The 17,252-nt window shown below is 41.0% G+C and overlaps 1 protein-coding gene across 1 annotated transcript in view; it reads right to left on the bottom strand.

The window, feature by feature from the left end:
• LOC124254974 (ubiquitin carboxyl-terminal hydrolase 24-like) overlaps positions 1-17,252 on the bottom strand; it is a 292,052-nt gene that overhangs the window by 127,047 nt on the left and 147,753 nt on the right. The window contains 5 exon segments of the mRNA XM_046688817.1: positions 3,808-3,922; positions 5,625-5,810; positions 11,421-11,482; positions 13,325-13,562; positions 14,835-14,990. Of these exon segments, the coding sequence (XP_046544773.1) occupies positions 3,808-3,922; positions 5,625-5,810; positions 11,421-11,482; positions 13,325-13,562; positions 14,835-14,990 (757 nt within the window).

Below are 17,252 nucleotides of genomic sequence, written 5' to 3' on the forward strand. Positions count from 1 at the left end.
CCATGGTTGAGGTCTGTGCTACTGAAGTCTGGGAAGAATGAGGTGATCGAAATCAAACTAGGCCCAGGTTTGACAACCTCCTTGGCCTGAAACCCTTTGCCATATTCCTTGAATGAGACTTGGGCTTGTTTCTGCTGTCGTGTCAGAGATCCACTCGCCAGAACTTCTTCTGGAGGCACCTTGATTGGAGTGCAGGTTCTTTGTCATCTTTTTATCTTGACGTATTTTAGGTGACCAGTGACAGCGACTTACAGGCCTCACAACAGGAAATGAAACAGCAAGGTGTGTCAATACAAACCTAGCAATGACCTTACACACCCTGAGGGGACATTAATTCCCCACAGGCTGTGGAATATTTTTCCCCTGAGGGGGAGGACAAATGGAATTTTTAACTATAAATCGTATATTTATATTACTTATCCTATCTCACGGTATGCACTTCTCTTTCTTACTTCGACCATGGCGTGGAAACATGCTGTAGGCAAAGTTGAACAAAATCTTCTCGCCTCTCTCCCACTCGATTGCTCCCATTCTTGGACACACCAATCATCCCTGCAAAGCATGCTCGGCACTCAGGATGGTCACATGATGTCCCACTGCAGTCATTCTCGTCTTGGAGCATCAAGTATTCTGTAATGTGGGGGAGGTCGGGTAGGAATCCATCACATGAGATAGGATAAGTATTATAAATATACAATTTATAGTTAAAATTTCCAAATTTTTAAAACTTATCCTATCCCCATCAAGCACACGCCGGAAGGCGGTGAAAGAGAACACAGCCCGGTGCTCAACTCGTTTAACGTTCAGTACAAATCGATCATCCTGAGATGAGAAAGGAACTTATGAGCGGAACGCTTCGAAAATCCCGTAGGTTATCGGAAATCAACACTTCTCTATGTAATTGCTCAGAGAGTAGAGGTCAGTAAGTGGAATGGCAGCCCCCTCTACATGAAGTACAAGACTGTCATGGGTATGACAGTACTAACATGCCCCAGCTAAGTGATGTGCTCTATGCCGCAGGGAAGTAGAACAAGACGAAAAGATAACATTGATATCTTTTATTGAAGTACAAGGTAGCAAGACCATTGTGAAGAGGACTGCACCTTCATCTGCGGTGACGAGCCGCAACCATCTAAGGTGATGCTGTAGTAGGGGAAGTGATGCCCTTCATCTTGCAATAAGCTTCAAAATTCTTCCATTTATCATTGTGCAAAAGTACAATTCTTCACCCTTGGGATGTGATTTGGGATGTATGATGTTCAATGAGTCTACAAGGCTGAAGAACTGTTGAGCCCAATGAAGTAGCTGTGGAGAGCCTGTGGATCCCATCTGGTTGATGTACCAAACCACTGTGTCATTGTCTGAACAAACAAGTAGACTGGTTGACTGAAGATGCTTCCAGTGAGTTATTACTGACCTGAACTGTTGATGTGACAGACTTGAAGATCTAACAGATAGGTTCCCCACCCGTGTAGAGAGGCATCTACGAACAGGTGATGCACTTGAGCAAACGGCCTCAAAGAGACTCCTCCGCAGACATTCAATTCGACCTGCCACCATGGAGATGGGGATGGAGCTCTGTGGGTAGTGAGATCAGCACGTAGAGATTGCCGACTCTGATGTGCGGACGAAGAAACTGTTGTAAGGGCAAAAGTTGCAGTTGTCCCTGAGCGCTTGGGCTGACGTCAGCAGGTCAAGAAGCTCCTGCCACTGATGAAGAGTTCTGGGTTGCGTCAGCGCTAGGGGAACCAGTTGTTGTATCTTGAGAAACCGGTCCCTGGAAACAAACATCTTGCCAAGTTCGGTATAGAACACAGCCCCGATGAACTGGAGATAGTGAGTCGGGACCAGTTCCGATTTCTTTAGATTGACGAGCCATCCTAATTGGCGAAGTATCCTGATAACGAAATGCATGTGTAGAAGCAGTATCTGTTGATCTCTCTGAGCCTGTATAGTCATCTACGTATCAACAATCCCTTTGCGGTGGAGAAACCGAGTACATCAACCACAAAAAGGAGCGGAAGACGAAGTATACAGTTCTGGGTTGTTAGGGACAAAATGCACAGGGCGTCGCTGACGCATGGAATCCTCATCCTGCATTCGTTGAAACTTCAAAAGTTCCACAGACACCTGGAGCTGAGTATCCTGACCAACCTTGGTAGCAAAATCGGTAATTGACCTGTTGAAGAGTGTACGGCTGTCAAAAAAGGTCTGTCTTAAATCGGTCCTCCCAAGGAAGAGAGCAAATCTTCTGAAGACCTACTCCGCGGTAGTTTCAAATTATCTGCAATCCACGTAAGAAGTCATGGGGTCTCTACAGCATCAACACTGCCCTCTGATGTAGAAAGGCACTCTGAAGGGGGGGATGGAGTGGTGAAAGGTGAGCTTCGCCCAAAGAGGGACCAGGCGAAGGATCCCGCAAGACCTGAGTAGTAGTAACCATTTGGGGAGGGTTCCAGCCGAGAGCATTGGCTACTGCTCGAATTACCGCATCAAAGTTAAAAGCCTGGGGACCAGAACTATCCCATGTCTGATCACAGGATACCAGAATAATAGGTCGGGAAGATGTAGTGGGGACCATCACAGTCATCTGAGATGAGATCGCCAACTTAGTAGAAGTAGATAAAGTCTGGTGAGGGGGCACCACACTGGCAGGAACCGACAAACTGGCAGGGATCACTGTCCTGGTAGATACTGAGACCGTAGAACTAAGACAGAGCGCCGCACTGTACTGAAGCGCCAAACTAGCCTTGAGCGCTGAACCAACTGGGGGCGGCGCACTGTATTGAACCGCCAAACCAAACAGGAGCAGTGCACTAGACTGAAGCGCCGAACTGGGTTGATTGATGTGTCCAACCAAATGAGAGCGGTGTAGTGGTCTGAAGCGCCGAAGCAGATGGGATTGGCACACTGGTCTGAAGCGCTGAACCAAACAAGAGCGGCGCACTGGTATGAATCCCCAAACCGTACAGGATCGGCACACTAGACTGAAGCGCCGAACTGGGTTGATTGATGTGTCCAAGAATGGGGAGTGATCGGGTGGGAGAGAGTCCAGAAGATATTGTTAAACTTCGCCTACAGCACGTTACCACTCAATGGTATAAGTAAGAAAGAGAAGTCCATACCATGAGATAAGAAAAATATATTTAAAAAATAATGTATTTAGAGCCCTTAAGTTTACCCATGTTAACCAAATAAAAAGCCAAACCATAGAAAAAATTAAGACAAAACGTTTCAGAAAACAAATATACACACGTGTGCATGTGTGCCACAAGAGCAATTATAAGGTTTCCCTCTCTTCCTGAAGACAACCCAACACCATGGACATTATAATCAAGTTAAACCTGTGGATTCAGATACAAGTTTCAGGAAAAAAGGCAATCAAGTGTTAGCAAGATATATTCTTAAAAAAATTGTATCTAAGGAAAACACAAGAAAAATGATAAATATACTGTGAAGAAGTAGTGATATATTGCCAGGGAAGGGATATATTGGAGGGAAATATCTGTCAAGGTACAAAATTTAAGAAAAAAACAACCCAGAGGTAACTTCCATACACATAAGTCCTTTTAGGAGCTGTGCCAAAGGTAGATAACTTGGGTATCGAGGCACAGACTTCCATCTGTTTCAACTGTCTCTCACTTCAGTTCAGTCTGTTTGGCTCAGGCAGGGAAGCTAAAGCACTGTAAAGCATCAGGTAAGGTAAAACATACATAAAGCATCAGGTAAGGTAAAACATGTAAATGCAAGGATCATTTCCATCGAAATTTTTAAAAACACAGTGGTAAGTTATATGTTTGAACTTACTTGGGGTTGAATTCTGCCAGTGACATCTCTGTGTTTGACTGGTTCAGACTGTCCATCATCAGCTTAGATGCAGGGAAGAGAAAGTCATGAAGCAGATCTCCCACAAGAGTGTTTCCTGGAACACAGCACACATCATAAAATGCTCACTTCTTGCTTGGTGTACATAGGTCCCTCATATCGTAATGTTTGCACAGCACCTCTTATGCAACTTCATACAAGAAGTTAGCTTGCCTCCCACTAACATAATGAGAAACCTGAAGCAGGGTGCGATTTCAGGGTATTAATATATATGATAAATAATGAATGATTCAGTTTCAATTTTGCATTACCTTTATCAAATCTCAATTATATGATCATGTATTTGACTGACTCCATCACTGGAGTTTTGTTTGTGCTTATCACCACTGGATTTATTAGAGGCCAACCTTATCATCATGCTATTTATGTAAACAGAAGTGTCATTTGCCTCTGCAAGTAGATCGCATTTCTGTTTGTTGCCACCAAACTTGGTCATTTCACTATGCAACTTAAACAAGTGTAGAAGTGAGCACAGCTCACATACCCCCGCTTCCCACTTTGGGACATGGAAATGACTGATATTGATATATATAATGTGACAAGGATCAGCAGCTCACAAGACTTTCTCTTTGACTCTACTAAACTTTATATACATGTTAGATAATAGTTTTGGCATGTACTGATTACAGTAATAATTTATGGAAACTAGATTTTTTTTGTTTTCCGTGGAAACCTGACATACAATTGAACTTGACTGTCTCATGTTGCACACAATGAAGTGGACATAGATGAAGATTGCTATATTTAGCACATGGCATATCTGTGGGTCATGATTAACTTGTGTATTAAGTTTGGTGAACCTAACATGTATAGTTTTGATGATATGCCGTGGTCAGGTAACCATCAAACACATTTTGCATGTACCTAGCATGAACATAGCATGTAAACTTTAAGAGATATGCTCCGGACAAAACCATCAAACACATTTGGCACTAAGTTATGTTTCCATGGAAACAGCAAAAAAACAAAATTCTGAAAAACCTTTGAAATAGCAAAAGGCACATCAATGGGTAATGATTAACATGTGTGTGAAGTTTGGTGAACCTAGCATGTACAGTTTTGATGATAGGCCGTGGTCAGGTAACCATCAAACACATTTTGCATGTACCTAGCATGAACATAGCATGTAAACTTTAAGAGATATGCTTCGGACAAAACCATCAAACACATTTGGCACTAAGTCATGTTTCCATGGAAACAGCAAAAAATACAATTCATATCTGGATCTAAACCCCAAAAGGCACATCTAGGGATCATGCTTAATGTGTGTACCAAGTTTGATGAAGCAAGCATGTATAGTTTGGAAGATCTGCTCCGGACAAGATGACATCCTCATAGTCACAGCCTAAGTCATGTTTCCATGGAAACAGCAAAAAATACAATTCATATCTGGATCTACCCCCCAAAAGGCACATCTAGGGATCATGCTTGATATGTGTACCAAGTTTGATGAAGCTAGCATGTATAGTTTGGAAGATCTGCTCCGGACAAGATGACATCCTCATAGTCACAGCCTAAGTCGTGTTTCCATGGAAACAGCAAAAAAAACAAAATTCTGAAAAAACTTTAAAATAGCAAAAGGCACATCAATGGGTAATGATTAACATGTGTGTGAAGTTTGGTGAACCTAGCATGTAAACTTTAAGAGATATGCTCCTCCAATCCATAAACGCCAAGTGGTATCCTAAGCAATGTGTATTCTCTTCATACTTCTCTAAAATGTTTAAGCTTGAACTCACCTATATCCTTCTTCTGCACTCCCTCACAAGTGAGTAGTGTCTTGATCAGTTTCAGGTGCCCTCCAAGTAGTGTATTGTCTGTCTGGTGCAGTTCAGGGTTTTTGGACGGAACAAAGTTATTTAGCCATGCAATTTCATCTTCAAGCATAGATGCAACATCCACATGGAGACAGTTCTGATCACTCGCTAGAACAGGAGAAATCTTTCATTAGTATTCATCAGACACCCTACAACATGTTCATGAAAACCCTATTTCATTACACAGCTCATATCTCACTACCAGCACACACAACCCTCATCTCATTACCCAGCTCATATCTCACTACCAGCACACACAACCCTCATCTCATTACCCAGCTCATATCTCACTACCAGCACACAATCCTCATCTCATTACCCAGCCTATATCTCACTACTAGCACAGCACACACAACCCTCATCTCATTACCAGCCTATATCTCACTACTAGCACACACAACCCTCATCTCATTACCCAGCTCATATCTCACTACTTGCACACAACCCTCATCTCATTACCCAGCTCATATCTAACTACCAGCACACACAACCCTCATCTCACTACCCAGCTCTATATCTCACTACCAGCACACACAACTCCTCATCTCATTACCTAGCCTTATATCTCACTACCAGCACACAACCCCTCATCTCATTACCCAGCTCATATCTCACTACCAGCACACACAACCCTCATCTCATTACCCAGCTCATATCTCACTACTAGCACACACAATCCTCATCTCACTACCCAGCTCATATCTCACTACTAGCACACAACCCTCATCTCATTACCCAGCTCATATCTCACTGCTAGCACACAATCCTCATCTCATTACACAGCTCATATCTCACTACCAGCACACACAACCCTCATCTCATTACACAGCTGATATCTCACTACTAGCACACACAACCCTCATCTCATTACCTAGCCTATATCTCTCACTACCAGCACACACAAACCCTCATCTCATTACCCCAGCCTATATCTCAAAACCAGCACACAATCCCTCATCTCATTACCTCCAGCCTATATCTCACTACTAGCCCACACAACCCTCATCTCTATTACCCAGCTCATATATCTCACTACTAGCACACACAACCCCTCATCTCACTACCTAGCCTATATCTCTCACTACTAGCACACAACCCTCATCTCATTACCCAGCTCATATCTCACTACCAGCACACACAACCCTATCTCATTACCCAGCCTATATCTCACTACCAGCACACACAACCCTCATCTCATTACCCAGCTCTATATCTCACTACTAGCACACACAATCCTCATCTCATTACCCAGCTCTTATATCTCACTACCAGCACACAATCCCTCATCTCATTACACAGCCTATATCTCACTACCAGCACACACAACCCTCATCTCTCATTACCTCCAGTTGATATCTCACTACTAGCACACACAACCCTCATCTCACTACCTAGCTCTATATCTCACTACTAGCACACAACCTTCTTCATCTCATTACATTTAGCCTATATCTCACTGCTAGCACACAACCTCTATCTCTATTACCCAGCTCTTATATCTCACTACCAGCACACACAACCCTCATCTCATTACCTAGCCTATATCTCACTACTAGCACACACAACCCTCATCTCACTACCTAGCTCATATCTCACTACTAGCACACAACCCTCATCTCATTACCTAGCCTTATATCTCACTACCAGCACACACAACCCTCATCTCATTACCTAGCTCTATATCTCACTACTAGCACACACAACTCCTCATCTCTCATTACTAAGCTCTATATCTCACTACCAGTACACACAACTCCCTCATCTCTATTACCCAGCTCTATATCTCACTACCAGCACACACAACTCCTCATCTCATTACCTAGCTCTATATCTCACTACTTAGCACACACAACCCCTCTATCTCACTACCCAGCCTATATCTCACTACCAGCACACAACCCTATCTCTATTACCTAGCTCTATATCTCACTACCAGCTGCAGACACAACCCCTATCTCATTACCTAGTTCATATCTCACTACTAACACACACAACCCTCATCTCAAGTACTCTAGCTCTATATCTCACTACCAGCACACAATCCTCATCTCATTACCCAGCTCTATATCTCACTACTAGCACACAATCCTCATCTCATTACCCAGCTGATATCTCACTACTAGCACACAATCCTCATCTCATTACCCAGCTGATATCTCACTACTAGCACACACAATCCTCATCTCACTACCCAGCTCATATCTCACTACCAGCACACACAATCCTCATCTCACTACCCAGCTCTATATCTCACTACCAGCACACACAATCTCTCATCTCACTACCCAGCCTATATCTCACTACTAGCACACACAATCCTCATCTCTATTACCTAGCCTTATATCTCACTACTAGCACACAACCCCTCATCTCACTACTACCCAGCTCTATATCTCTCTCACTACTAGCACACACAATCCTTTATCTCACTACCCAGCTCTATATCTCCTACTACCAGCTCCACACATTCCTCATATCTCATTACCTCCAGCCTTATATCTCACTACCAGCACACACAACCCTCATCTCACTACCTAGCCTATATCTCACTACCAGCACACACATTCTTCATCTCACTACCCAGCTCTATATCTCACTACCAGCACACACAACCCTATCTCATTACCTAGCCTATATCTCACTACCAGCACACACAATCCTCATCTCTCATTACCCAGCTCATATCTCACTACCAGCACACACAACCCTCATCTCTCATTACTCCAGCCTATATCTCACTACCAGCACACACAATCCTTTCATCTCATTACCTAGTTCATATCTCACTACTAGCACACACAATCCTCATCTCATTACCCAGCTCATATCTCACTAGCCAGCACACACAATCCTCATCTCACTAGCCAGCTCATATCTCACTACTAGCACACACAATCCTCATCTCATTACCCAGCTCATATCTCACTAGCCAGCACACACAATCCTCATCTCACTAGCCAGCTCATATCTCACTACTAGCACACACAATCCTCATCTCACTACCCAGCTCATATCTCACTACCAGCACACACAATCTCATCTCATTACCCAGCTAATATCTCACTACCAGCACACACAATCCTCATCTCACTACCCAGATAATATCTCACTACTAGCACACAACCCTCATCTCACTACCAAGCTGATATCTCACTACCAGCACACAACCCTCATCTCATTATCCAGCTCATATCTCACTTCTAGCACACAACCCTCATCTCATTACCCAGCTGATATCTCACTACTAGCACACACAATCCTCATCTAATTACCCAGCTCATATCTCACTACTAGCACACAATCCTAATCTCATTACCCAGCTCATATCTCACTACTAGCACACACAATCCTCATCTCATTACCCAGCTCATATCTCACTACCAGCACACACAATCTCATCTCATTACCCAGCTCATATCTCACTACCAGCACACACAATCCTCATCTCACTACCCAGCTCATATCTCACTTCTAGCACACACAATCCTCATCTCATTACCCAGCTCATATCTCACTACTAGCACACACAATCCTCATCTCATTACCCAGCTCATATCTCACTACCAGCACACACAACCCTCATCTCACTATCCAGCTCATATCTCACTACTAGGAAACACAACCCTCATCTCATTATCCAGCTCATATCTCACTGCTAGCACACAATCCTCATCTCATTACACAGCTCATATCTCACTACCACCACACACAACCCTCATCTCATTACACAGCTGATATCTCACTACTAGCACACACAATCCTCATCTCATTACCCAGCTCATATCTCACTACTAGCACAAACAATCCTCATCTCACTACCAGCACCCACAATCCTCATCTCATTACACAGCTCATATCTCACTACCACCACACACAACCCTCATCTCATTACACAGCTGATATCTCACTACTAGCACACACAATCCTCATCTCATTACCCAGCTGATATCTCACTACTAGCACACACAATCCTCATCTCATTTCCCAGCTCATATCTCACTACTAGCACACAATCCTAATCTCATTACCCAGCTCATATCTCACTACTAGCACACACAATCCTCATCTCCATACCCAGCTGATATCTCACTACCAGCACACAACCCTCATCTCATTACCCAGCTGATATCTCACTACCAGCACACACAACCCTCATCTCATTACCCAGCTGATATCTCACTACCAGCACACAATCCTCATCTCATTACCCAGCTGATATCTCACTACTAGCACACAATCCTCATCTCATTACCCAGCTCATATCTCACTACTAGCACACAATCCTCATCTCATTGTCCAGCTCATATCTCACTACCAGCACCCACAACCCTCATCTCATTACCCAGCTGATATCTCACTACTAGCACACACAATCCTCATCTCATTTCCCAGCTCATATCTCACTACTAGCACACAATCCTCATCTCATTACCCAGCTCATATCTCACTACCAGCACACACAATCCTCATCTCATTACCCAGCTGATATCTCACTACTAGCACACACAACCCTCATCTCATTACCCAGCTCATATCTCACTTCTAGCACACACAACCCTCATCTCATTACACAGCTGATATCTCACTACTAGCACACACAACCCTCATCTCATTACCCAGCTCATATCTCACTACCAGCACACAATCCTCATCTTATTACCCAGCTCATATCTCACTACTAGCACACACAATCCTCATCTCATTACCCAGCTGATATCTCACTACTAGCACACAACCCTCATCTCATTACCCAGCTCATATCTCACTACCAGCACACACAACCCTCATCTCATTACCCAGCTCATATCTCACTACTAGCACCCACAATCCTCATCTCATTACCCAGCTCATATCTCACATCTGTCACATACAATCCTCATCTCACAACCAGGCTGATATTTCATATTAGGTACATACAATCCTGATCAAATTTACCCTCTGATATCTAACAACAAGCACACATAATTCTCATCAAACTTCCCTGCTGATATCTCAACACTCAATATCTCAACTCACACATCTAATTACCCTGCTAGTACTGTAAATCATGAAATTAATGCGTCACGAATTTAATGCGATTGCGAGGGTCTAGCCTAAAATGCGTCACAAAATTAATGCGAGCTCAGGAATCTGTGTTGATGATAAAATGTGACACCCTGAATCTTTGGTGTTGTTCTTTTTCTTTTCACACTTCTTATTTACCAAATAACCTGAATTGAGCTTGTTAAGCAATGAATGGAAATGAGCTGATGATGTTTTGATTACGCTGCCATGTTTGATCGCGAGCTTGCTTGCTACTACTTGTCTTATGACAACATGTATAAACGTAATCCGACTTGAAAGACACAAGTCATCTACCAAGGTAGAACAAACACGTGGCTGGAGAATGTCCGGTCTGGCTGATGTGCTTGAGTGACTTTAAACAATGACCAGTGATAATTACATGTGGTTTGAGATACTTGTAATGAGGAAGTGACCTGTATTGGTGTAAAGTGTAGTGTCAACAGATTTACATTTTTGGTCTTTTATTAAGCAGACATGGTCAGACTGAAATGTGTCATTATAATAATGCGAGAAGTGTACAGACGCATTTCTCGCATTAATTTCATGATTTACAGTGTCTGACTTGTAGCACACATGATTCCATTATCATATCATCTCTCTACTAAGTAATCCCAACCTCTAAAGATTTCTGTGTACTATGTTTAACTGACTCACCAGAGAGACCTTCCAGCAGTCGACACCTGAGATCAAAGTATTGAGAGCACTGGTTCAATAATCTGCAAGAGAGTTACAAGTGATCAACCTTGTATTGTGTGTTAAAACAAAAGAGTATCATTTTACACATTAAGAAATTAGAACTTCAAAACATCAAACGAACTAATATCATTATCAAAGAAAGAAATGTGTTTGCAGTACATGAGCAGATGAACATGAGCAGCCTTGTGCCCCCAAGTTTTCTAGAATTTCCCTAAACCTTGCCAAATGGAGGCATGTACCATCAGGGCCCCATTTCACAAAACTATGTAGCGCTACGACTGCCATACCTCGTATACTATAACATGGACTGACAACAGTCGCAGCACTATGATAGCTTTCTGAAACAGGGCCCTGGACATGACCAAATCAGGTGTTATCTTTTCATCTTCCATTTTGAATGTTATCCATCACAGCACAACAAACACCTATATGCCTCTACGATAATAATTATATGAAGTTATAATGACGTCACTTCCAAAATTAGTAAAACACACAATAAATTCAAATCAAAACTTAAACATCTTTCCTTGTAGAAACCTTAATTTCATAGCCATAAGCACTATATAACATAGCTCGTTGTTTGGTGAAACCTAAGCTCAAATGAAGAACAACAAGAAAAGCATGCCCCATCTCTCCAGCACAAAATTTCTAAAAACTTCCAGTTTGATGACCTTCACCTTCAGTCTCACCTTACAGCTCAAAATGCACAAATACATTAGTAGGTAGTACCAAATATGCAAGTTTGAAGATAAGCCTAAAATCTGTGAAATATTTAATAGATTAGACCTCATGTACATTTGCTGCCGATCTTGCTCATGCTTGAGTTATATGTACAAGGCTTAACATTGATACCCTGAGAAATTGCAAAATTACAAAATCTCAAAGGGTATGTACATATTGTAACTCAAACAATATTTAATATCATATCACTTCACCTTTTCATGTCCATAAAAGACATTCAAAATCTATACATACAAAATATATATAAACTTTAACCACTAGGCTACCCCACCGCCCCTATGTTGTTTAGAAGTCTTGCAATGTGAAAATGGATGTTTACATGACCTGACACTGGAAAGTGCTTATGTATCATTAACCACAGAAGAATGTATGCTTTTAAGTTTAAAAACTGTAACTAACACTAGTAACTGAGACCTTTGATATCATCCAGTAAAATTTGACATTACTTGTTGCAGACTCATGTTTCCAAAAATATGCGGCCTTAAGATCATTAGTTTTAGAGATGTGGTCCACACACCACTACGAACCGAGTCAAGGTCAAACTTGTTGCCAATGGAAACATGAAAAAACTAAAATGCCCCAAAACCCAAAGGCACCACTTGAGGTTCTATTTGATTTATCTACCAGGTTTTGTTGCAACAAATCAAATGGTGCTGTGGAAATGAAAACCATTCCCTAGTGAAATGAAGTACAAATTGTTTCTGTGGAAGAAGAGAAATACAGAAATGCTAAAAATATATAAAAAGCAAAAGGCACCATTTCAAGATGTGTTAGATTTATCTGCCAATTTTTGCTGAAAAACATTAAACACTTTTGATTTGTGCTCAGGATAGAAATGACAACCCAAGCAAATCAAACAGACAGACCAGGTGTCAAGTATGTCCACTACCCCCAACATAATATGCCATAGGGATAAAGTAAATACACATACATACAAAATTTTGTTCCTTTAGAACAAGAAGACAATGTCACTAAATCATCAACTTCCTGCCACCATCTTCTCACACATATTTCTCAATTGGTGCTATAGTACTGGACTTTATCTGGATGTCAACATTCTTTAAAGTCAATATAGAAAATCAGTTAACAAAATGGTCAGAGCATGTACAAGACTGTATTACTTCTGACTGGATCCCCTGGTGTTGGAGGAGGTCACCCAGAAGGGGAGGTAAGCCCGCAAGAGAAGCTGCAGCATGAACTGATGAGGAGGCTGGAGGGTGGAGTCTGGTGGCAGGGGTATCTCCACCTGGCTGGTGAGGTAGAACTGTTCCAGGGCTGCATTACGGATATCACTTTGTGAACACCCCACCAGCAGGTCAATGACAAAGTCACTAACACATGACAGGGAATAGAAAGAGGCTGAAAAACATATTGAACAACATTGTTACGAGTTTCAAATCTATGTAAAGGTCAATATACAAACAGGCTACCTTATCAGTCTTCCAACAATACAGAAAGCAATTTATTATTAAAAAACCATTGGCACACACTTATCTGTTTATTGTTTGAACCAGAGGCCACATGCTTTGTATCATGGAAAGAGGAATGGGGCTTTAAGTCCTGTTCAAGATCATTTCATGTACACAATGATGTGCATGCACTTGTGTGTGGCAGATTGATCTGCCCAGACTGGATGATGGGTCAATCAGTAATAATATACCAAGCCACATTAATGACTCCAAACAACCACTCTGTATCACCATATCAAATGCATAGTGATAAGCAGTTTTTTACAGCAATCTTTTAACAACTTACAGCAAATCAGATTTATCAATGTGAAAAAAGAGAGCGTCCCTTGCTCACTTTAACATACAGTAACATACCTTTATAACGAACTCTAAGGGACCACTGAAATTAGTTCATTATATCCGTAGTTCGCTATTCACTTTTTTATATGATAATATAAGGTTTATTCGGTACTTTTAAAACTGTTCGCTATAGACGTCAGTTCGTTATATCCGTGTTCGCTATAAAAGTATTCTGCTGTAGTTACACATATTTATTTGGACAGGCCTCTTTGCTCCTGGTAACATTGTCAAGTAATCTAAACAACTTCAGAAAATGTCCAGTAACAGCAGCGTTGGAGAATACATAAAACTACTCATTAGATTTAATATCAACACTTGCAACCGTACAATGTTTAGCAGTAAGCTGATCTATCTCATTTCAAGATGCCACATTTTGAAATTTCCTTCTTTTGATTTCATTTAAAATACATGTCAAGCAGATGAAGTTAACTTTGTGAAGACAGCAAATGATAATATTTTATCCAACTACATATATACCATCCCAAACTATTTTATGGAATTGTACAAATTGTAGAATGGTTATTCTTTGCTGATTAGTTATTGAAGTTCAAAAGCAGGGCCACTTGCAATGATTTCATGACAAATGGATTCACTCATATTATTTGCTGACACATTAATTATACAAATAACAAATCACTATGGCTGTGATTGTTAATGATTATGTCATAAGAACTGCGTTGTGGAATAGAGTCATAAGTATAAGCCTTGGAAACTAGTACTGAACATCATATTTGAACAAAAGATCGACAAAAAACAGATAAGAAAATGAAACTGAAACTTTCCAAGAACACTGAGGTGTCTGGACTAACTCCATGTCACCTACCTGTAAATTCAGGCCGTTTCTGAAGACATGTAACCAGAATCTCCAAAGCTTCTTTGGCAATGTTTGTATCTTTGGTTGGTATGTTAATGTGGTGAGAACACACGCCAGCATGCAGGCTCTGACAGTCACTGTCGCTGTTTGTACTGGCAGAACTACCTGGAAGCACACATACACATGACGGTCTCACTAGCTGGAAATTTTAACATGGATATAGACTCTTAAGTATCATGACATTTCACAATACATCGCTTAATAATAAAATGGGTTTTCCGACACAATAGATACAAGTTTTCCATGCAGCAGTTAATCAACTGAAAGCTAAACAGGGACTAGACTGATCCATGAAATGCTACAAACTGTCCGTCAACACTGACAGAACGTGTATGAAACATGTTACCAGCATGCACGACCTTTGGTCCTACTCTACTGCTCAATGTCACTGTATGTGACACTGTGTGAGACACTGTGTGAGTTTGTTCTCAAATAACCATGCACATAGGATGACAGACTGCACTTTGTCTGCCCTGTCAGTTCTATGACTGTGAGACCAGAAGCATGTGCTCCCCATGACAGATGCATGTAAATGATTCACAGAAAAACAGCAATCCTGATTAGGAAGAAAAATATCATAACAAGCCAATAAGTGTTAGCAAGATTCATCAATACCCCTACCATGACTCCGAACTTAAACAGAATAACAATTAATAATAATTATTCTTTACGAAATTACCAAAATACAAAAACATACCATTAAGTGATTGCAAAGTTATTGGTTGAACAAATTTACTAGGGAATTAAAAATATGCAAACAAAACTTTGTCCTACACCTCTCCTATTGACATAGAAGGTCTTTCCAAAATCCAAAAACAAGCCATTTAATTGTTTAAGTTATTGCTGAACAAAAACTCCCATTGGAAATAAAAATAAAACAAAAAACTCCCACTGGTTTCTTAAGTTCAAAATATGTAAATCCACGTAGCTCTTTCAAAAATTAGAAAATCCGAGACACAGAAGCTGTTTTCCAAATTTGAGAACATTTGGACCAATACATTTCTGGTAGGGGTGAAACGGTATACCATGGTATTAGTAGAACCGCGGTAATTTGCCTTCGGTTCGGCATACCGTAATATAATAAAAAAAACTGTATTTTCGCTTTTTGTACCGTCATTTTAGTCACCTTTTTAAACCTTTTCTAAAATGTCTAGAAATAGAATAATTTTGACAAAATCTAAGCGTTTCTTTTTCTTTCTGCATTATGATCATATTTCATATACTGAACCAAAACGGACCGAACCGAAGGCTTTGTACAGCAATATGTAGCATACCGTGGTAAGGGCGTACCGTTTCACCCTTAATTTCTTGCTATTGGTTGAACAAACTTTTGTAAGTTCAAGTTAATATATATCTGTAATTCTTGAAAGAAATAATATATCATAATCAACAGTTACACTTCGCTATTCTTTAAACAGAAGTCTCTTGTTCTTCTTTCTCACATATCTCTGGAGGAGCTGGAGAACCAGTTTTCATCCTTCTTTAGCAAGAGAATAAGAACTATTCGTCACTCACTTTGTAATAGTGACAACTCCAAAGCTGATCAGCCAAGACATTATCCTTCTGAACTTAGCTTCCCAGCTTTTGCAAACTTTAAATCAGTGACAGAAGTTGAAATTCATGAACTTGTCTCAAGATGCCCTTCAAAAACGTTCATGCTTGATCCTTTGCCCACTTGGCTTCTCAAGTAGAATTTGATTCTCTTCTCCCCATACTGACTTACATGGTCAATAAATCTCTTGCGGAGGGCGTTATGCCCCAACAATTAAAGATTGGAGTAATTACCCCACTCATCAAAAAGAAGAACCTGGACCATGAACTGTTGAAAAACTACAGACCCGTGTCCAATTTGACTTTCATTTCCAAATTGATTGAATGCACAGTCGCAAACACAGTTCAAGGATCATATGGACAGCAATGAATAAAACTGGTCATAACCTGAGATCAAATGTCACAATAAATAGAAAGGTTTTGGCAGGAACACATCTGGGAGGTAACCCATGCAAGGGGAACTTTGTTGGATAAGTTGAGTTCAGCTCCTGAGTACAGAAATGACCATCCCACAAATGTCAGCGTTTTGAGTTTTTATAGAGGACACACTCTAATCATGTTCTCTCAGGTCAAAAATACAAGCTGTCATCTTCTTTTGGGGACCATATGCATGAAGCTGCAAAAAACATCAGCTACCAAGGACAGACAATGTCTCGGTGGACTCTAACCATATCCAAACCAAATTCTTGTCTCGATAACTAAGTGAGCGAGTTGGATTTAATGTTGCTTTGAACAATATCTCATGATAACTTCCAGATTCTACATGTGAAGACACATAAGCATATTCTAATGCAATCGCTCTGACAAAAGTAGAGG

The sequence above is a fragment of the Haliotis rubra genome, unplaced genomic scaffold (genome assembly GCF_003918875.1).
Source record: "Haliotis rubra isolate DU_JTF1 unplaced genomic scaffold, ASM391887v1 Scf589, whole genome shotgun sequence".
Lineage (NCBI taxonomy): Eukaryota > Metazoa > Mollusca > Gastropoda > Lepetellida > Haliotidae > Haliotis > Haliotis rubra.